This window comes from Arvicanthis niloticus, chromosome 1 (genome assembly GCF_011762505.2).
Source record: "Arvicanthis niloticus isolate mArvNil1 chromosome 1, mArvNil1.pat.X, whole genome shotgun sequence".
Classification (NCBI taxonomy): Eukaryota; Metazoa; Chordata; class Mammalia; order Rodentia; family Muridae; genus Arvicanthis; species Arvicanthis niloticus.
In genome coordinates, this window is record NC_047658.1 from 114786857 (window position 1) to 114807430 (window position 20574).

Below are 20574 nucleotides of genomic sequence, written 5' to 3' on the forward strand. Positions count from 1 at the left end.
GAACCAGCCTCCTTGTTGTATTTTAGGACAACAGTTTCCCTCACATCTTAAACTGGTCGTAATACACACTGCAGCAGCGCCACTGTGCGAGAGTTTTGTCCTAGGACTACAATCTCCCAGAAGGCACCGAGGAGCCTGGCGTGATCGTAGATGACCAATCGTTGAGGAGCGCAGCTTACCCGCCTTGGAGCAGCAGGACTACTTCTCCCATAAGACACTGCGGGTTTGACTGTCATTTCAGACTTAGGGAGGGCGGGGTGAGCAAGAACTCCCTTTTCCCGGCAGGCAGTGCAGGCAGAGGAGGCGCGGGACTTCATTTCCCAGCAGGCTTCAGGCGGCGGGTGCCGCGGTGCCTTGTGTGGGATGTAAGCGCGGAGGTGGGCTCGGGGGACCGAAGCCAGGACTCTCCTTGGGACTTGTGGGAGGCTGGTTTGGGTTCGCCTTCTGGACAGGCTTCAGAGGGCCGGGTAGAGATTGTAGGGACCGGGAGGGGCGGCCTTTGAGGGTCCCCAAGAGGTCTTTGGGACGCAGTCTCATCGGGTCTGGGGGTCCCGGGTTTGTAGGAAACTAGAAGGCCCCATAGCCTTGGTTGAAGGGTCTCAGAAACCGAGCCGCCGCCCGTGAGCGCAGGACGAAGCGGCTGGCGAAGCAGAATTGTGGCGGAGGGTAGAGCCTTAGCCGAGCCTGGGAGGGGGCTCTCTCTCCTAGCCCGACCCTCCCTCCCTCGGCTCGCCCGCAGGCCACCGCCCGCCGCCATGGGGCTGAAGGCCGCCCAGAAGACTCTGTTCCCTCTGCGCTCTATCGACGACGTGGTGCGCCTGTTTGCTGCAGAGCTGGGCCGAGAGGAGCCTGACCTGGTGCTCCTCTCCTTGGTCCTGGGCTTCGTGGAGCATTTCCTGGCTGTCAACCGTGTCATCCCCACCAACGTGCCCGAGCTCACCTTCCAGCCCAGCCCCGCACCCGACCCACCTGGCGGCCTCACCTACTTCCCGGTGGCCGACCTGTCCATCATTGCTGCCCTTTATGCCCGATTCACCGCTCAGATCCGCGGCGCTGTGGACCTCTCCCTCTATCCTCGAGAGGGGGGCGTTTCTAGTCGCGAACTGGTAAAAAAGGTCTCGGATGTCATATGGAACAGCCTCAGTCGCTCCTACTTCAAGGACCGGGCCCACATCCAGTCCCTCTTCAGCTTCATAACAGGTTGGATTCAGACAGGTGGTCAGGGGAGCAAATGAATGTTGGCTTACCTCCTCTCATGTCTGAACAATATGGTTTATAGCCCTTTTGAGACCTGTAAACCTTTTGTAGTGGGGCAGGTATTATTTCTCCATCGCAGCTGTGGAAAGAAAATCCTGAAGAGGGGAATGTCAGAATGACAGGGCTGGGACTGGAACCTGATCATTTGGTGCCAGATCTTAATCTCTTGTTCTTCAACACCCCCAGCCCTGCCATTGAGTAGCCACAGGAATCTGGCAGCCCAACATATGGGGAAAGGGTGGTAGTAGTATGAGGAGGTAGAACAAAGAGGTGGATACATTTGACAGTTAAGATGGTACCTATGAAAATGTTTTGAAAGAAAGCACGGGCTTGTGCTCAAGAAGCTTACGCTTCTTAAGGACACACAAAGTTCCTCAGCTCTCCGTGCAGAATCTGAGGCCACCTATGAGCTTAGCAGAAAAAAAGTGTGGCGATAAATCAGAACATGAGGAAGGGAGGGATGGGGGTTCATAGGGTCATGGGTTTGCTCTCCCTGATACAGTCTGATAGGTGTATAGGTGTAAGACACTGGGTTAAGTCATGTTAACAGAAGTGCCTGGTGTAGAAAAGGGAGGGAGTTTCTGGCTGGGTTGACCTGAGATCCAGAAAGGTCTGCTGGGGTTGGGCTATCGGGAGGGAGATGCTGTGACCATAAAATGGTGAACATAATGCATGGAGTCTGTGAAGCTTGCACATAGGCTTGAGAGGTGTGAGGGGCATGGCTCCCTTCTTCCAGGACAGTGCTCTCATTACTGCCTTCTTCTGCAGGCACTAAACTGGACAGCTCGGGTGTGGCCTTTGCAGTGGTAGGGGCCTGCCAGGCTCTGGGTCTCAGAGATGTCCACCTGGCCCTGTCTGAGGATCATGCTTGGGTGGTGTTTGGGCCCAATGGGGAACAGACAGCTGAGGTGACCTGGCATGGCAAAGGCAACGAGGATCGCAGAGGCCAGACAGTCAATGCTGGTGTGGCTGAGCGGGTATTGTATTTTCCCTCCATCTTGCCCTTTTCCTTCTGTGAGCCTAAGTAGTCTGAGGCTCCCCTCAACCCATCACCCCTCTGAGTTTTAAGTACCAAGGGGGAAGGCAGACAAACTGATTTATGTTGCCATACCCTAGAGCAGGCACAAAGTGAAATGTCTGCTTTTCTCCCTTTCCAAGAGCTGGCTGTACCTGAAAGGATCATACATGCGTTGTGACCGTAAGATGGAGGTGGCGTTCATGGTGTGTGCCATCAACCCTTCCATTGATCTTCACACTGACTCTTTGGAACTGTTGCAACTACAGCAGGTGAGGAGATTGCCCCTGCCCAGGGCCTTCCCTTACCCTTCTGTAAAATGGACTGATCATTCTCAATGTGCAAGGGAAAGTAGAGTTGAGACATGAAGGGCTTTGCGGGTCTTGAATCCTAGTCCTTCTCTGGTGGAAAGGCCCTATTGCTTCTGGTCAACTCTCTGCCTGACAGCTCCCTTCTGCTCACTGCGCTTCTCTCCCTTTGGCTCTAGAAGCTGCTCTGGCTGCTGTATGACCTAGGACATCTGGAAAGGTCAGTAGAAGGATGTGATCAGATAGGCCTTGGGGGGATCGGGGAGCTGAGTGATAGCCTGAGCTTATGATCTGTTCCCAGGTACCCCATGGCGTTAGGGAACTTGGCAGACCTGGAAGAGCTGGAGCCCACCCCTGGTCGACCAGACCCACTCACCCTCTATCACAAGGTGAGGGCATTTGAGAAAACAGCAGCTCCTTTCTGGGGCTGGAAAGGATATAGGTGAAAAAGGAAGAACGTTGTGTTCTGGAGGGTATTTTCTGCCTTATTTTGTATAAGGCATGTGTGTAATGAGGGTAGTTCTGTGTAAGAAGAGCCCTGGGTTCCCTAGCCTAGAAGTGCCAGACCCTGAATTTATCCCACAAGCCCTGCATTTTTCAGCTGCTTTTTATTATCCTGGCTGTAGCCTGTGGTAGCACTGTGGAGAGATGTTAGCATGCTCTTTGTGGTAGGAAGATGGTTGGGCTTAGAATTAGAAGTCTTTATACAGGACTATGCTGGAAGAGACCTGCCCCAGGCTTGAGTGTTTCTCTGCTCTACTCTAGGCCTTGTTTTGTGGGGTCACCACTTCTGCTGTTTGCTCTTGCTTTAGCAAGCAGGCTTGTAGATCCAGGCCTGGGATGGAGGTGGGAGGGAGTGGAGAACACCAGGCAAAGGGGCCAGCAGGGAATGGACCCAGGATTAGAGACCTGGAGGACCCTTTGGCATCTTCTTTCTGTATCGTATCAGTGATGAGGCAGCTGGGGGCTGCCTCCCTGAGATTCCTCTGCTCCATCCTCCAGGGAATTGCCTCAGCTAAGACCTATTACCAGGATGAACACATCTACCCCTACATGTACCTGGCTGGCTACCACTGTCGTAACCGCAATGTGCGCGAAGCCCTGCAGGCCTGGGCCGACACTGCCACTGTTATCCAAGAGTGAGGATTCCCCTGCCAGGCCTCCAGCCTGTCCTTTCTATGACTTTCCAATCGGTCATCCAGTTGTAAGACCTTGTCCCAAGCTCCGTCCTCTCTGCTCAGCCCCTGCACAGCCAGGGCTGCCATTACCTCAGAAGTGAGAGCCCCTGGTTAGCTCCTCCCCTTCACTCCTCTGCCCAGTTGATCCTGCTTTACAGTCAGTTGTGTTTTCCATGGTACCGCTGTCTCTGCCCAACTTGTAGTCCAGCCCCCACATCCCGCTCCCTAACCTTGCCTTGGACTAAATCACCATCAGCTGGGTGAACAAGGTCTCCAGCCTCTCTCCTAGTCAGTGGGATGTTCCATTGTGGGACAGTTGTCAACTGAATCCTGTGTGTTCTCACAGCTACAACTACTGCCGGGAGGATGAGGAGATCTACAAGGAATTCTTTGAAGTGGCCAATGATGTCATCCCCAACCTGCTGAAGGAAGCAGCCAGCCTGCTAGAAGCAGGCGAGGAGCGGCCAGGGGAACAAGCCCAGGTGAAGGGCTGGACTCCATTGGTGCACCCTCCTTCCTGGGCACATACATAGATTGAACTACATGGACAGGATTGGGAATTCTCTTTTGCTGGAGCTGATATCCTGGGATTGTGTTTGAAAGTACTTTAGGGTGTTTTAGAGCTAAAGCCTTTAAGTAAATGGGTTGATGGTCCATCTCTTTTGATGGCTAAGTTCTAACCTGGGCTAGACTGCAGGTAAGGAAAGGCGCTTGCTCCTCCCTTCACTCGAACTAAGGGTTGGCCTTATAAAAGGAAAGAGGTCAGGCAGAGGCAGGCGGATTTCTGAGTTTGAGGCCAGCCTGGTCTACAGAGTGAGTTCCAGGACAGCCAGGGCTATACAGAGAAACCCTGTCTTGAAAAACAAAAAAACAAAAACGAAAAAAAAAAAAAAAAAAAAGGAAGGAAGTCCCAGCCTGGATTTGCCTTCCCTGAAACTAAGGCTTTGCCCAGGTAGAGCCTGGCCTGCACACTGTGTGACCTCTGCTGTACCTTCCCTCTTATCTAGGGCACCCAGGGCCAAGGTTCTGCCCTCCAGGACCCTGAGTGCTTTGCCCACCTGCTGAGATTCTATGATGGCATCTGCAAATGGGAGGAGGGTAGTCCCACACCAGTACTGCACGTAGGCTGGGCAACTTTCCTTGTGCAGTCCCTAGGCCGCTTCGAGGGACAGGTGAGAGGGTCCCATCCAGGGCATCCAGGGCATGGGAACTACAGGTGGTGACAGTAGCCACAGGGGAGTGAGGTTATATTGCATATGGCTGTTTATGAGTACAGATGAGAGGACACTCCTAGAGGGGTGGCCAGGAGCTGAGCCTGGAGGTCCCACTGGTGATCCACAGCCTTTCATTTGGCTTGTGCTTTTGCTCAGGTGCGGCAGAAGGTGCACATAGTCAGCCGGGAAGCAGAGACAGCAGAGGCTGAAGAACCATGGGGCGATGAAGCCCGAGAAGGCCGTCGGCGTGGTCCCCGCCGAGAGTCCAAGCCTGAGGAGCCACCGCCACCCAAGAAGCCTGCTTTGGACAAGGGCCCAGGCTCAGGGCAAAGTGCAGGGTCAGGACCACCCAGGAAAACGTCAGGGACTGTCTCAGGTACTACCCGGGGCCCTGAAGTCAGCAGTGCTGCTCAGGCTCCAGCACCTGCAGCCTCACCACCCCCAGAGGGCCCAGTGCTCACTTTCCAGAGTGAGAAGATGAAAGGCATGAAGGAGCTACTGGTGGCCACCAAGATCAACTCAAGCGCCATCAAGCTGCAACTCACGGCACAGTCGCAAGTGCAGATGAAGAAACAGAAAGTGTCCACACCCAGCGACTACACACTCTCTTTCCTAAAGCGGCAGCGCAAGGGCCTCTGAACTCCTCAGGATTCTGTGACAAGGCCCCAGGCCTGCCCTCACTCCCAGCAGGCTTCACCTTAGTCTTCTAATTCAAGCCCAGACTCCGCCCACAGCCCAGAGCTGTCCTGCAGTGACTGGGAGCCTTCGTTTAGCCCCTTTTCAGGCCCCGGAGCCCTGGCTCCGTTCTTAAAATTTAGGTTTCATCTCCCACCAGCCAGCCGATTGGAACCTCATTGTAGGTGCAGCCATTCTTTACAGGTCCAACCCCCACAATTCAATGGACCATGACAGGAACCCTGAACAGTTTGGCATTCCTCCCACTTGGGGGCTAGACTGACCTTAGCCCTAGAGCACAGTTGCTACCTGGAAACGGGGGTGGGGTGGGGGTGGGGGTTGATTTCCGCACTTTATCGAGTTCCAGCCTTTGGGAATCCAAGTCCTCTACCCCAAAGAACTTACACGTTGCTGCCTGAATTTGGAAATCTTCCTCGTCTCCCGAACCCCAGAGTCCAGGACATGAAGCTCCGACTCTTATCTGTGAATACTGAGCCTCGCCCCCTTCCTGACCAAACTGGCCCGAGAACAGAGCAGGACCTCTTCCAGCCCTCTGGGAACCTCCCTGAGGTCCCAGGAGGAAATCTGCACGGGGTGGGGGAGGGCCAGTCTCTTCCTGTTTTGTACATAGATTTATTTTTCAGTTCCAAGGAAGATAAATACATTTTGTTAAGAAAAAAAGAGAGATGTATGTGTTTCATCTGGGAATGGGGATGGAGCGGGGATGGATGTCCGCTTTTGCTCTGTCTTAGGATTTTGAACTTCATGCTCCTCACCTGTAGCGTGTTGAGACTTGGGAGGGGGACCTAAGCTCCTCCCCTGCCTCAGGGACTTCCCCGTGCAACCAGGGCGCCTCCTCTCGGCCAGGCGGGCGGCGGGGCATCCCCGGGCTGGCCCCGCCCCAGCATGGCCCCGCCCCTACGGCCTCCGAGTCTCGGTGCTGCCCCTGCCTGCCCGCCTGCCTCGCCCCGCCCCGCCCCGCGCCGCTCCGCGCCGGCTCCGCAGCTTGCGCCCGCCGGCCGGTCCGGCGCCGGGCCATGGCGCTGTTGCGGGACGTGTCGCTGCAGGATCCGCGGGACCGCTTCGAGCTGCTGCAGCGTGTGGGGGCCGGGACCTATGGCGACGTTTACAAGGTGCGCTGAGCCGGGCTGCGGGACGGGCGGGAGCACAGAAGGAGGGTGCATCTTCATGTCCCGCCGCGGGAGCCCTGGCCCCGCCCCCCCTACCCGCTTCTCGCCTTGCGCCCCCAGGCCCGTGACACCATCACGTCCGAACTGGCAGCGGTGAAGATCGTCAAGCTAGACCCAGGTGTGGGCCCGGGTGGGGCCTCTGTGCTCCAGGGAGGCGGGCGGGTGAGCTGGCGGGGGCGGAGAGTTGACATTTTCTAGACCCCCGGCGAAGCTGACCCCAGGACAAACTAAGGTCTGGCACCTGCTCGGCGAGGAGAGAAATACTCTATGCTCATTTTGCATATAGGGACAGAGTCTGGGCTACTCGTTGCCCCCCCCCCATAATGCCTTGTGCTCCCCAGGGGACGACATCAGCTCTCTTCAGCAGGAAATCACCATCCTTCGAGAATGCCGCCACCCCAACGTCGTGGCCTACATCGGCAGCTACCTCAGGTGAGGTTGTTTATCTTCTTGCCCCAGACAGCCCTCGTGTGTACTGCACTGTGCCAGCCCCAGCTCTCTGTCTCCCCAGGAATGACCGCTTGTGGATCTGTATGGAGTTCTGTGGAGGAGGGTCACTGCAGGAGATTTACCACGGTGAGAGCCAGACTCCATGGGACACGGCCTTTCCCAATCCCAACATAGGGTTAGGAGGGCATCCTCCTGGCTGAACTTGGGCTCCTCTTAGCTTCTGACTGGCTGTGTGACCTTGAGAGAAATACTGTCCTTCTCTGGGCTCAGTTTCCCAGCCTGAACCTGGAAGAAATGTGGCTAACATCACTTTGCAGTAGTGGTGCCTGCTGCTTTCCCACTATGCAGGGTGGGTAGGGAGGGTCAGCATATCCCTCAGGCTTTCTCTTTAGCCCTCCTTCTGGGTTTCAGCCACTGGGCCCCTGGAAGAACGGCAGATTGCCTATGTTTGCCGGGAGGCACTGAAGGTACGGGCTCGTGGGCAGCACCCATTTTGGAATCCTCAGAAGTGTGGGCCCCAACCCATCTGGCCAGTGGGAGACTCGGACCTTGGGATGGGCTGGCTCAGGGGATCTAGGTCCTAGCGGGAGGGGGCCCCAGTTCTGTAGCCGGAAGCAGCCTATTTCCCTCTTGGCTCAGTCACTTCCTGTTTGGGGAGAGGGGTGGAGGAAGCAGCTTGGGTGGGGGGCCCCAGTCCTGAGGAGGGGCTCAGAAGAGATAATTAGTGCAAAGTAGCTGTCCTCAGAGACTTCTGTTTGTCCCCAGGGGCTCCACCACCTGCATTCTCAGGGGAAAATTCACCGAGACATTAAGGTAGGGTCAGCCAAGGGCATGGTTCAAATGAAGAGGAAGCTGCCAGGTACCTGACACAGTCCTTTCTGTGTGTCTTCCCCCAGGGTGCCAACCTTCTGCTCACTCTGCAGGGTGATGTCAAGCTGGGTCAGTACTGGGGGATGCCATGTGGGTGAGGGTTCAGCAGGGGCTCAGGGACTGTAGGATTGTGTGTTGGAGATCCCAGTCACTTTATTTCTTGAGCCTCAGTTTCCCCATTTAGATGTAGCATTATTACTTGCCTGCTGATAGTTGGCTGGGTGAGATTGGATTGGGAGGGATCTAACATGGGATCAAGTTTTTAGAGATGGAAGGGTGGTGACCCATCTCAGAAGAGGGGCCTGGCCTGACTTGGGACAGTTGTGGCTGGACCCAAGCCCTACCTGGTATAGCCTGAGCCCTGGGTTGGGAGCCAAGTGAGACCCTGGGGCTGGTAAGAGTCTCTTTCTTGCAGCGGACTTTGGGGTGTCAGGCGAGCTGACAGCATCTGTGGCCAAGAGGCGGTCTTTCATTGGCACTCCATACTGGTAAGATGGTACCTGGCAGTAGGGGTAGTGGCCACAAGAAGGGCATCTGTCCATCTCATATGTATGTGACCCTGACTCTAGGATGGCGCCAGAGGTTGCTGCCGTGGAACGCAAGGGTGGCTACAATGAGCTATGTGACGTCTGGGCCCTGGGCATCACTGCCATTGAGCTGGGCGAGCTACAGCCACCGCTGTTCCACTTGCACCCCATGAGGTCAGCCTAGCACATGCCCCTTGCCTGACCCTTGCCCTGCCGACCCTTGACCCATGAATTCATATCCTCCCCAGGGCCTTGATGCTCATGTCGAAAAGCAGCTTCCAACCACCCAAGCTGAAAGACAAGACACGTTGGTGAGGGCTCCAGCCAAGGCCCCATGAGACAGAGGCTTGCCAAGGATTGAGCTTGGTTCCCACTGTAGGCAGTGGGACGGGGGTGGGGAGAAGGGCTGGCGGCTTGTGATGGAGGCACTCCTATGGTGCAACAGCAGCACTGACCAAGCTGCTGGTCCTTTGGTGGCCAGCCAGGGTAACTGACAGGATGCTTCTTTGCAAAGCTTACCCTGGGTTTGGGCGGGTGGGGCTTTTGTACCCACCAGGACCCAGAATTTCCACCACTTCCTCAAGCTGGCCCTAACCAAGAACCCCAAGAAGAGGCCTACAGCTGAGAAGCTTCTGCAGGTGGGAGGCAGGGGCTGAGCCTGGGGACTTGGGGCTCAAAGACAAGGCCTGGAGGACAGGGAGCAACCTCCTCACCCCTTGCTCCTCCAGCACCCATTCACGACCCAGCAACTCCCTCCAGCCCTCCTTACCCAGCTCCTCGACAAGGCCAGTGACCCCCATCTGGGAACCCTCTCCCCTGAAGACAGTGAACTAGAGGTAAGGGGGGACTGGGAGCTGGGTCAACCTGGCCTGCTGGGAAGGTGGTATAAATCAGAATTTTTGTGACCTGTGGAATTTCAGCAGAGCCTGTCTTTAGTCAAGCCCCACTGTACATCCTCAGGTCCAAGCCAGCATGACTATGACTAAGCGGTCCTCCTTTCTGTGTGGCCTTTGGCAAGTGTCTTGATGTTTCTGTGCCAGTTTTCCCATCTGTGAACGGAGGGCTGTTTTATTTCATAGTAATTTCAAAGGGCTGTCAGGAGACTAGGACACCTGATGGGTGTCAAGACCTGGAAGAATTCGCCCCGCAAGAGGTGAGTGCTGGATGCAAGTCTGTTATTTGTGTTCTTTCTTAGACCCATGATATGTTTCCAGACACCATCCACTCCCGGAGCCATCATGGTCCAGCTGAGAGGACCCCCTCCGAGATCCAATGTATGTCTTCTGGTGGGGCTAAATGCACCCGTGGAACTGGTGTTATTTTGGGGGTCCATTCTGAGACTTTAACCCCCTCCTAATCTAATACACTGGTTCCCTAGTTCACCAAGTGAAATTTGGTGCTCCTCGCCGGAAGGAGACAGATCCTGTCAATGAACCGGTGAGGCACTGGCTGTGCGTGTGGAGAGGAGAGTTCAGGGGCAGGGGAGTTGGGTGTGTAGATGCAGATGGAATATCCCAAATCACAGCCAGTCTGAAGCATGGGTTGCCTATGTCACCTGGGGTCCCAGGCTGGAGGCTACCCCTGGGCTCGTGTCACCTGGGGTCCTGAGCTAGAGGATCCTCCTTCGCCATTTCCCTTTAGATAGCACTGGGAAATGGAAGGCTGGCCACACCATTTTGAAAGCTAGGTTTCACAGGACTAAGGGCTCCCCACTTGGCCATATTTCTCAGTCTGCCTGTTACAGGACCATGTCACCCTGTCTCCTCTAACTATCTGTCACTAGTTCCTTTCTCTGATCCCACAGTGGCCAAGTCTTTGCCCTGCTGGCTTGCTGGCTTCCTCCATCTCCCTGTCTGTCTTTTCTCTCTTATTTTTGTTGTTTTGTCTTTCACAAGTCTTTGCTTGTTACAGAATAGTCTCCATCAGTCTGTGCTCTCCTGCTTTCTCTCTTTTTGCTAATGTGAGCAGGATCCTCTAACTTATGCTAGCTGGCCTGGAACTCACCTTGTAGTCTAGGGATGCCTTCAATTCCAGGTCATTCCTGGCTCTTCCCTTTCATCTCTTGAAATCTCTCTCTCTTTTTTTTTTTCATCTCTCTTTTGGTGTCTCTGCCTTGGTCTCCTCCAGTGGGAGGAGGAGTGGACACTCCTGGGAAAAGAGGAACTGAGTGGGTGAGTGAGCGAGGCTGGGGAAGCTGAGGGGCCAGTTGAGTCTTTCGGAAGACTGACTGTTGACCCCTTCCTCTGGCCCAGGAGCCTGCTGCAGTCAGTCCAGGAGGCCCTGGAGGAAAGGTGAGGGACCCATACCTGGGGTGAAGAAGGGCCTCTAGGCCTGGGGGACAGTCCCCCCTCACCCTTACTGTGCCATCTGCTGTGTCCCTTAGGAGCCTGACTATCCGGCCAGCCTTAGAACTCCAGGTGTGGATTGGAAGAGGGTAGAGCTGGGAAGTAAGCTGTATGCATAGAGTGCTATGGGGCAGAAGTGCACCATGGGGGGCACCTGCTGATGGCCAGGCTGTTTCTGACCCTCTTGCCAGGAACTGGACTCCCCAGATGATGCCATTGGAACCATCAAACGGGCCCCATTTTTGGGGCTGCCCCACACTGACTCAACATCTAATGACAATGCCCAGTCCTGCTCCCCAGGTGAGGCCCAGGGTTGGCAGCCCATGGGGAATTCTGGGGTATGACTGGGGCTTGGAGTCACTATGGTCTGTGTATATAGGTACCCTGTCAGCACCTCCAGCTGGCCCTGGCAGCCCCCCATTGCTGCCCACCGCCTGGGCTACTCTGAAGCAACGGGAGGATCATGAGGTGAGAGGACAGCAGAGGGGTGGGGGTGGGGCTGCAGGGTGCCACCTAGGCCCTGACTCCTTCTCTCCCTTGCACACAGCGATCATCCTGCCATGGTCTTCCTCCCACCCCCAAGGTGCACGTAAGTGTTCACTGGCTGTCCCCAGGCCCTCCTGTCCTGGCATTGCCACTGGGTCCCTCACCAGCTATTCACTTCCTCCCCAGATGGGCGCCTGCTTCTCCAAGGTCTTCAATGGCTGCCCCCTGCAGATCCATGCTGCTGTCACTTGGGTTCACCCTGTGACTCGAGGTGGGCCAGGGGTACAGCAGAAGCAGTAACTTAGGACACCCTAAGCTTAGGCCAGGAATGTGGGACAGCCTCTGACCTTATGTCCATGCCTACAGACCAGTTCCTGGTGGTAGGGGCTGAGGAAGGCATCTACACCCTCAACCTGCATGAACTGCATGAGGATACATTGGAGAAGGTGAGGCTGGTTGGCTTTTGGGGGCAAAGGCACAGGATGCTGGGTGCTGACCACCTGTCTACTGTCTCTGGTCTCAGCTCATCTCCCAGCGCTGCTCCTGGCTCTACTGTGTGAACAATGTGTTGCTGTCACTCTCAGGTAGGAGGAGGCGGGTGCAGAGGCAGCTGGAACACCATTCCCCAAACTTTCTCTGAGCCCTAAGTGGTCTTCCCCTTCCACTTCAGGGAAATCCACACATATCTGGGCTCATGACCTCCCAGGCCTGTTTGAGCAGCGGAGACTGCAGCATCAGGCACCTCTCTCCATCCCTACCAACCGCATCACTCAGCGCATCATCCCCAGGTCAGCAGGTATGGGGTATATAGGAGGTCCAGAATAGTGCCTGCTGGGTGGGACTCCGCCCACTCCTGAGACTGTCAGGGTCTTAGCTAATCACTTAGGCACTTCCCATCTCTGAAGCTGTTTCCTCCTGGTTAGTAGTTGGCGGTCTCCCCTCCTGTCCACCTGGCTTGTTGAAATGCACAAAAGGATGTGATTGTGAACGTGCTCTCTGGATGGCGTAAATGGTGGGTTTCATCCTGCAGTTCGGTGGCCCAGAGCTGGGCCTGGCAATGCGTCAAGAGAAACCCTGCTTTGGAGAAACAAAGGACATGGGCATTCCTGGCAGACTGCTTGGTTCAGGGTAGTGGTGGGGGGAGCTGGAGAGAGTGCTCTGAAAGCCAGCAGGCAGAGACAGCATTAGAGGGTGTATTTCAAGGCTTTAGGGGAGGGGAGAGTGAGTGCAGGTAAGACCAAACAGCAAGGCCTGGATACCCTGTGGTGTTTGGCCTGAGGGCGGAGAGCTGTGCTGGTGGCTGAACCTTCCTCTCTGCCTGGGACTTGGACTCTGTCCAGTGGACAGCAGTACTATCAGCATTTCAAAGGACCTCATTGTGCACTGGTCAGTATACTTCCTGCGGTGCATGGTTCAACTCACTCTAAGAGCCAGGCTGCTGTGGTGGCTCCTGCAGGAGAATGAGGCAGGAGAATCTCAAGTTTGAGGCCAGCCTGGGATACATAGGGATACTTTGTCTCAAAAACAAAACACAGCTGGGCATGGTATTGCATGCCTGTAATATTAGTACAGGGGGGATAGGGGCAGGACAACCAGGAATTCATGGTCATCCTCATCTACCTATTGAGTTTGAGGCCAGCCTGGGCTATGTGAGTTCCTGTCTCTGAAAACAGAATATAGTGGCCATATCAAGAGCTACAGTAGACTGGTATTTGGGAAGCGGAATGGTCAGGTCTGGAGACCAGTGTGGAGGAGCCCACTGCAGAAGCTAAGCAGCCCAGCATTGACTATTAGGTTGCAGCTATTTAGCAGGTAATTAGGCAGCTGGTACCTTCCTCATATGACCTTGGCATTGTGCAGAGCTCAGGCACATCCATGGACTGAAGGGACCTTCCCCCCCCCCCCCCCCCGTGTGTGTGTGTGTGTGTGTGTGTGTGTGTGTGTGTGTGTGTGTGAAGGAGGTAGATGGTAGACCTAGAAAAATGGGGCTCTCTGGCAGTGATGGCTCAGAGCATACACCATGGAGAAGGGCAGGCTGAAGAAGACTTTAAAAGGCTGTTCTAAAAGCCTTCAGTGAGAAAGTGCTATTTGAGCCAAGACTGAGGACAGGGCTGAGGCTGTAGCCTACAGGTGAGGTGAGGTGAGGTGAGGTGAGGTGAGGTGAGGTGAGGTGAGGTGAGGTGAGGTGAGGTGAGGTGAGGTGAGGTAGCTTGCCTAGCATGTATGAGGCTCTAGGTTTAGTTCCTAGCATTGTAGGAGTAACCTAGGACTTAGAGGAGTGTGGGGCTGGCAAGATTTCTCAGTGGTTAAGGATGCCTGCCACCTGATAATGAAAAGAGTGAGCCAGCTCCTGAAGGCTATTTGCTGACCTCTACGTACGTGTACACCTTGATACCTACACACCCACGTACACACACACATGTGCGCAATGAAAAAAATTTTTTTCTTTGGTTTTTCGAGACAGGGTTTCTCTGTGTAGCCCTGGCTGTCCTAGAACTCACTCTGTAGACCAGGCTGGCCTCGAACTCAGAAATCCGCCTGCCTCTGCCTCCCAAGTGCTGGAATTAAAGGCGTGCGCCACCACTGCCCGGCTGAAAAAAATTTTAAAAATCATTTTATGTGCATTGGTGTGAGGCTCCAGGTCAGATCCCTGGGACTGGAGTTACAGACAATTGTGAGATGACATGTGAGTGCTGAGAATTGAACCCGGATCCTCTAGAGGGGCAGTGCTCTTAACCAATTAAGCCTTTCTCTAGCCCCAATAAATGTAATTTTCCAAAGAAGCTAGAGATCTGTAGGGAAGGCTAAGGAGAAGAGATGACCAGCACAAAGGTCCTAGGGCAGATGCAAGTCTAGCTTGCTTGAGGAACAGGAGATCATCGAGGGTCTGTCTCTTCAGAGAGGCCTTGGGCTTTGACTTACAGCAGCCTGGAGGTCGCTGGTGAGCTGTGATTGGCACTTCATGGGATCTCTGCTCCCGGTGAAGACTGAGCCCCTGATGAGGGAGGGGTGGGAGGCCATAGGAAGCCTGTTGCAGGCATAGGTGGCCAGCAATGGGGGTGTGGGCTGAAGTAAGAGTAAAGGAAGTGAAAAATGGTCTGGTTCTCCTTCTGTTTCACCATTGGAGCCAGCAGGATTTCCTGGTGATAGGTGGGTGGTGTTTGAAAGAAAAAGGGGGTGAAGGGTGAGTGCAAGGCTTTTGACCTAGGTTGAAGGAAGGATGGAGCTGTCACCAGCTGTGAATGACATAGGAGTCCGGGCTTAAATTGGTTTTGCCACATTAAGTAAATTATATGCCTGTCATCTCAGCATTCAAGAAGTTGAGGCTGGAGGATTACTGGAAGTTTGATGTTATAGTATGAAACCCTTCTGAAAATTCACATTTCAAAAGATGCAAATTCTTTGTGAGTGGGACCTTCCTAGTCCATCTGAGAGAACTGGAGCGCCCAGCAGAGTGAGCCAGGAGGCATCTCCAACTTTATTATGACCAGGCTAATGGGGCAGGGCAGGCCTGGGGCAGCACCCTTATCTACAGAGCTCACACCAAGCTTGTATTGGTGCCCTGTGCCCTCTGGCCTTCCTGAGTCTCTGTTCTGACCTTTAGGCATAGGGCTTCCCAGACTTTGAACATAAAGAAGGGGAGAACATTGGATTTTTTTTTTTTTTTTTTTTTTTAAGAGGAAACACCAGATGCTGGTATCAGTCCAGATATGCCTGTGACCTACCCAGATGCCAGCTGGGGATAGAGTGGGAGGAAGAGGGAGGGCAGAGGTCAGCACATCGGGGCAGACACCGGCTTCCTCCCAGGGGCTTGTTCTGGCAGGAGCACAGACAGGACCTGAGTCACAGGGAGGAGATTGCAGTATTAACAGCCCAGTTCCTCAGATGAAGAAACAGGCTCAGTGGTCAGTCCCCTGAGGGCATGGGGGACTCCCTATAAGACAGCCACCACCTGCCCCACAGGGTCAGAGCCCCACCTAGGTACATAATGCAGGCTATTTGCTATTTGAAGTCTTTACATCTTCCAGGGCCTGTTTGTCAGTCTTTGAAAGAGACTGAGTAAACTCAAGCTGGGACCTGCCTCAGCTTCTGGTCTCCACACTAGCTGCTTCACCTGCCACTGAGGAGACAGGTAGAGGGGTCAGATGACTTGTTAAAACTACACAGAACCTAGAGCGGTGACTTTTACCAGGAATTCGAGCACTTGGGAGACTACAGCAGGAGGACTGCTACAAATTCCAGGCTAACCTGGGCTACAGAGTAAGACTCTGGGTAAAAAGTAAATGAGGGTTGGTGCAGTATCTTAGCTTATCAGGAAAAGGTGCTTGCTGCCAGGCCTGATGGGCCGACATCAATCTCAGGAACCCACATGATGGAAGGGGGACCAGAAGTTGTCTTCTGAATCTTTACATATGTGACATGATGTGTGTCCTCACAATCACTCAGTGTAAAGAAATGCTTTATTTTTAATTGTTTTAAATTTATTATTATTAGTTTGTTTGTTTGAGACAGGGTCTCTCTATATAGCCCTGGCTGTCCTAGAACTCACTATGCTGACCTTAAACTCACAGAGATCCTCCTGACAGTGCCTCCCAAGTGTTGGGATTAAAGGCCTTATTTTAGGGGGGGTGGGTGAAGGTGATAACCCATCTGGCACATACACAAGTGGAGGTCAGAAGATGCCTTACAGGAGTAATTTTTCTCAGTCTAGTACATGGATCCCAGGAATTGATTGGGGTTGTAAGTTTGGTGGTAGCAGGTACCTATACCTAAGGAGCTATCTAGTCAGCCCAAGAGAAGTTAAAAAAGAAGAAAGGGAACAGGTGTGTGGCACTGGATTTGTTGGCTCAGGTTTCTAAGGTCAGCACGCGGAAGGATCCAGCAAGATCAGGAGTTCGAGAGCAGCTTGGGTTACATGAACCTTCCTTTTCTCCAAAAACTTAAACACAACAGCGGACTGGAGGGATGACTTGGTGGTTAAGAGCCACCCCACCGCCCTTCCTGCTCTTCCAGAGGACATAGGTTCAGTTTCCATCATCCACGTGGTAACTAACCCACAGCCACCTTTAACCTCAATTAGGGGATCTGATGCCTTCTCATCTTTGCAGGCACAAAATCAGTACACATTACATACATGCATACATACATACATACATACATGCAAGCAAACATTCAAGTACACAAAAATAAACTAAAAAGAGAAACCCTAAACAAAAGAACAACATCCCCCTCCCCCCGTGTGTGCCCAGGCTGGGGAGCCCATGATGCCCACGGAACCTCAGCCCCCTGCAGCTCTTGCAGGCACATTGCTGAGCCTACTGTCTCATCCATAAAGCCAGGAATGACAGTGACCACCTCACAGGACTCAGGGGGCCTTGCCCATGGATGGCTCCCAGAACATATGCTGATTTTGACCCCTACAGGCGCTTTGCCCTGTCCACTAAGATTCCTGATACCAAAGGCTGCTTGCAGTGTCGTGTGGGTAAGAGCTGGCTGTATGGGACTGGGAGAGGTGCTGTGAGGCTGAGCCCGTGCCCACCACCACCTCCTCCTCCCACAGTTCGAAACCCCTATACTGGCAGTACCTTCCTGCTGGCCGCCCTGCCTGCCAGCCTGCTTCTGCTGCAGTGGTATGAGCCACTACAGAAATTCCTGCTGCTGAAGGTAAGAGACCAGAGGGCCCTCAGGGGGCAGGATGCCTGCAGAAGAAACAGAGCCAAGCCTTTCTGCTGTCCTCCAGAACTTTTCCAGCCCCTTGCCCAGCCCGGCAGGGATGCTGGAGCCGCTGGTGCTAGATGGAAAGGAGCTGCCACAGGTGTGTGTGGGCGCCGAGGGACCCGAGGGACCCGGCTGCCGAGTCCTGTTCCATGTCTTGCCCCTGGAGGCTGGCCTGACTCCAGACATCCTCATCCCTCTTGGTGAGCAGCAGAGCTGGGTGCTGCAGGGAGGGCATGCTTGAGAAAGTCAGAGCACAGGGCTCGGGGCACTTCAATCCTGGCTCTCTGATTTGGGTTTCCATGAAAGACTTCATTAGACTAGCCTGGGCACAGTGGCACAGGCCTGTGATTTGAGGCTGAAGCAGGAGGACTGCATGAACCCACAAATAGATGCCAGCCTGGGAAACAATCCGAAGCTATTTTAAAAAAAAAAAAAAAAAAAAAAAAAAAAAAAAAGGCATGGTGGTATAAATATTAGCAGGCTGAGGTGGGAAGATCCTGAGTTTGAGGTCAGTCTGTACAGAGTTCAGTGGCACGGGGCTGGGGAGGTGGCTCAGCGGTTAGAGTACTAACTGCTCTTCCAGAGGTCCTGAGTTCAATTCCCAGCAACCACATCAGTGGCTCACAACCATCTGTAATGGGATCCAATGCCCTCTTCTGATATGTCTGAAGACAGCTACAGTGTGCTCATATGCATAAAATAAACAAATCTTTGAAAAAAAAATAAGAGTTCAGTGGCAGCCTGACCTACATAGTGTGGTCCAGTCTCAAAAGCAAAACAAGTCTAGGCATGGTAGCACATGGCTTTATCTCAGGAGGCAGAGGCAGGTGGGTCTGTGAGTTCAAGGCCAGCCTCGTCTACATAATATGTTCCAGGACAGCCAAAACTATATAATAGACCCTGTCTTTAAAAAGCCAAACAAATGAAACAGTCAAACAAACTAAACAAAAAAAAAAAATCTCATATGATTAAAGGGCAAGGAAAAGCTGGCTGCGGTGCTTAAGCCTTAGCAGCAGCAGCAGGAAGAGGGGCTCTGGCCAAGCAGGGAACAGACACTCAGAGCAGCGAAGGACACAGCCATGGAGAAAGCTTGGGCAGTGGGTAGAAATGGAAGGGCTCTTGGTGCCAGGAGCCCCACAGGATTTCATTCCTAATTCTGCTGCTTTTTAAAAAATAGTATTTGTAAATTTATGTATATGAATTCTTTGCCTCCATGTATGTATACATGCCCTGTGCATGCGTGCCTTGGTGGGCAGAAGAGAGTGACTTGGAATTACAAGTGACTGTGAGCTGTACGTACATGGTGGGAATTGAACTTGCATCCTTTGGAAGAGCCGCCAGTGCCCTTACCCATTGAGCATCTCTCCAACCCCCTCAGTCTTAATTCTTACAAAGACTCTGTAAAATAGGTAACTTATGTCTGAGTTTCCAAAGAGAAACGTGAAGTTCAGAGAGAGGAAGTGACTTGCGCCAGCCACACAGCAACTGAATCTACAGCCTGCTTTGTCTGATCCTGGACCTTCTGTAGGCTTGCACAGGACCCTGAAACCCTTTCCTGGGTCCTAATAAGCCTCAGGACAAGTCCCTTGTTCTGAATATGACCCCATGAGGCTGGTGTGAGGTGAAACATGCTATTGGTTTAGGGCTGGCTGAAACATGCCTCGTCAGTCCTTGGACTGCTAGAGTGGACTGACTGGTGGCTCAGCAAGCCCGGCCTTGCCTTCTTTCTCTGCCCACAGAGGGGATCCCAGGTTCTGCACAGCAGGTCATCCAGGTGGACAGGGACACAGTCCTGGTCAGCTTTGAACGTGAGTGGCCTAGGATTGGGACTGGAGGGCAGTGGAGGGAGCTGGTAAGGAAGGCTTTATGGGTCTGCCATCCCAGCAGGGAGCCAGGTATCCTCCATCCACAATCTCTCTCCATGTGCAGGCTCTGTGAGAATCGTCAACCTGCAAGGGGAACCCACGGCTGCACTTGCCCCTGAGCTAACCTTTGACTTCCCTATTGAGACTGTGGGTGAGTAAGCCAGATGTGGGCATGGCAGTATCCAGTCCAGTAGTATGTAGCTGGGCTTAGATCTCAGGGTTGGCAGTAGGACCAGGGTAGTTTCTCTATTCCCTTTGGGGAACCATCCTGGACACCCAGCATCAGTGAGGACCCCTGTGGGCTGGTTGGGGTCCAGTTGGGGCTGGAGCAGCTACTGGACCTTGTGGCAAAGATGAAGGGACTCATGGCGTGCAGGGGTAGTGGGCTAACAGCCCATTCTTCCAGTGTGTCTGCAGGACAGTGTGCTGGCATTCTGGAGCCATGGCATGCAGGGCCGAAGCCTGGACACCAACGAGGTAAGTGGGCCTCGGGTCCTAACTGCCTCCAGCTCTGAGCCTCCTATTTAGAAATGACTGTTGGGATAGTCTCAGGGTTCCTTGCCTTCCAGGTGACCCAGGAGATTACAGATGAGACCAGGATTTTCCGAGTGCTGGGGGCCCACAGGTAAGATTCAGGTGGTATGTGAAATGTACCTTCTATTTCAGATGCGACCCCCAGGTTAGACTTGGGCTCACCTAACTTTCCTGCTTTGCTCATCTTGTGCCTCTCCCCCCACCAGGGACATCATCCTGGAAAGCATTCCCACTGACAACCCTGGGGCACACAGCAACCTCTACATCCTCACAGGTCACCAGAACAGCTACTGAGCTATCTCCCTGATGGTGCCCAGGCCTCAGTTACCACCTCCAGCCTCTGCTGGCGTCTCAGAGGGCAGACCTAGTTCTGAGAAGTGTTTGGGTGCAGAGAGGAGAGGCAGCCCACCCACCTCCAGCAATAACTGGACCAGAGGGAGCTGTGAGCACCTATCCTCCCTGAGAGTTGTCCCCAGTACAGGAGGCCCTGGACAGGTTGGGCTGCCTGGCTGATCCATTCCACTTTCTCACTTTTCCTTTTCATTCTTTCTGCCAAGAGCCTGTCCCAGGTTCTATCCTGGGCAACATGTATTTAAGAGAGAATTATATTGGTATTAAAACTGGTTGGTTTTATCCCACTAGTTCCTCTGAGGTGGAGGAGTTGAGCCCTTACCTTCTCTCTCTTCCTCTTTTTCTCCATCTTTCTTGCAGGACACCTTTCTCTAAGTACTTGGTCTCAGGCGTGCACCATGGAAGGGCCAGTCCATGGAGTCTAGGTTCAGGTGACATAAGCCAGTGGTCCCTGCCCCAGCAGCCCTCACTCAGTTGTGTAGATTGAGTCCTCTGCTGTAATCTGGCGTCTTATGGACACATGCAGGGGAACTCTTAAGCAGAGGCCTGTCCAGGGCAGCCTTGCCCCAAATAGGATCTTGATTGTGGTCT

The 20574-nt window shown here is 53.7% G+C and overlaps 2 protein-coding genes across 5 annotated transcripts; both read left to right on the forward strand.

The window, feature by feature from the left end:
- The first annotated feature begins 255 nt into the window (after positions 1-255).
- Positions 256-5928, forward strand: Men1 (menin 1). Of its 2 annotated transcripts, none has more exons than XM_034514195.2 (10): positions 256-377; positions 740-1200; positions 2026-2234; positions 2416-2544; positions 2760-2800; positions 2882-2969; positions 3583-3719; positions 4105-4240; positions 4766-4930; positions 5129-5928. In XM_034514195.2, the coding sequence occupies exons 2-10, from the start codon at positions 756-758 to the stop codon at positions 5609-5611; spliced, it is 1833 nt and encodes a 610-aa protein (XP_034370086.1). In that variant the 5' UTR covers positions 256-377; positions 740-755; the 3' UTR covers positions 5612-5928. The 2 variants fall into 2 exon arrangements, with proteins under 2 accessions (XP_034370086.1, XP_034370076.1); XM_034514185.2 differs by having other exon boundaries at positions 268-365.
- Positions 5929-6607: 679 nt separating this feature from the next.
- Map4k2 (mitogen-activated protein kinase kinase kinase kinase 2) lies at positions 6608-20265 on the forward strand. Of its 3 annotated transcripts, XM_034502881.3 has the most exons (32): positions 6608-6780; positions 6898-6955; positions 7179-7269; positions 7349-7413; positions 7699-7754; positions 8053-8100; positions 8184-8226; positions 8573-8645; positions 8727-8858; positions 8933-8995; positions 9241-9322; positions 9413-9520; positions 9880-9958; positions 10063-10121; positions 10812-10855; positions 10937-10975; positions 11068-11101; positions 11221-11329; positions 11409-11497; positions 11577-11618; positions 11702-11786; positions 11882-11961; positions 12039-12099; positions 12186-12303; positions 16939-16997; positions 17076-17179; positions 17256-17433; positions 18973-19041; positions 19163-19249; positions 19505-19575; positions 19668-19723; positions 19839-20265. In XM_034502881.3, the coding sequence occupies exons 1-32, from the start codon at positions 6685-6687 to the stop codon at positions 19924-19926; spliced, it is 2466 nt and encodes an 821-aa protein (XP_034358772.1). In that variant the 5' UTR covers positions 6608-6684; the 3' UTR covers positions 19927-20265. The 3 variants fall into 3 exon arrangements, with proteins under 3 accessions (XP_034358772.1, XP_076772199.1, XP_034358780.1); XM_076916084.1 differs by lacking the exon at positions 8053-8100 and having other exon boundaries at positions 6609-6780; positions 19839-20078; XM_034502889.2 differs by lacking the exons at positions 10812-10855; positions 10937-10975; positions 11068-11101 and having other exon boundaries at positions 6609-6780; positions 19839-20078.
- Positions 20266-20574: the final 309 nt, after the last annotated feature.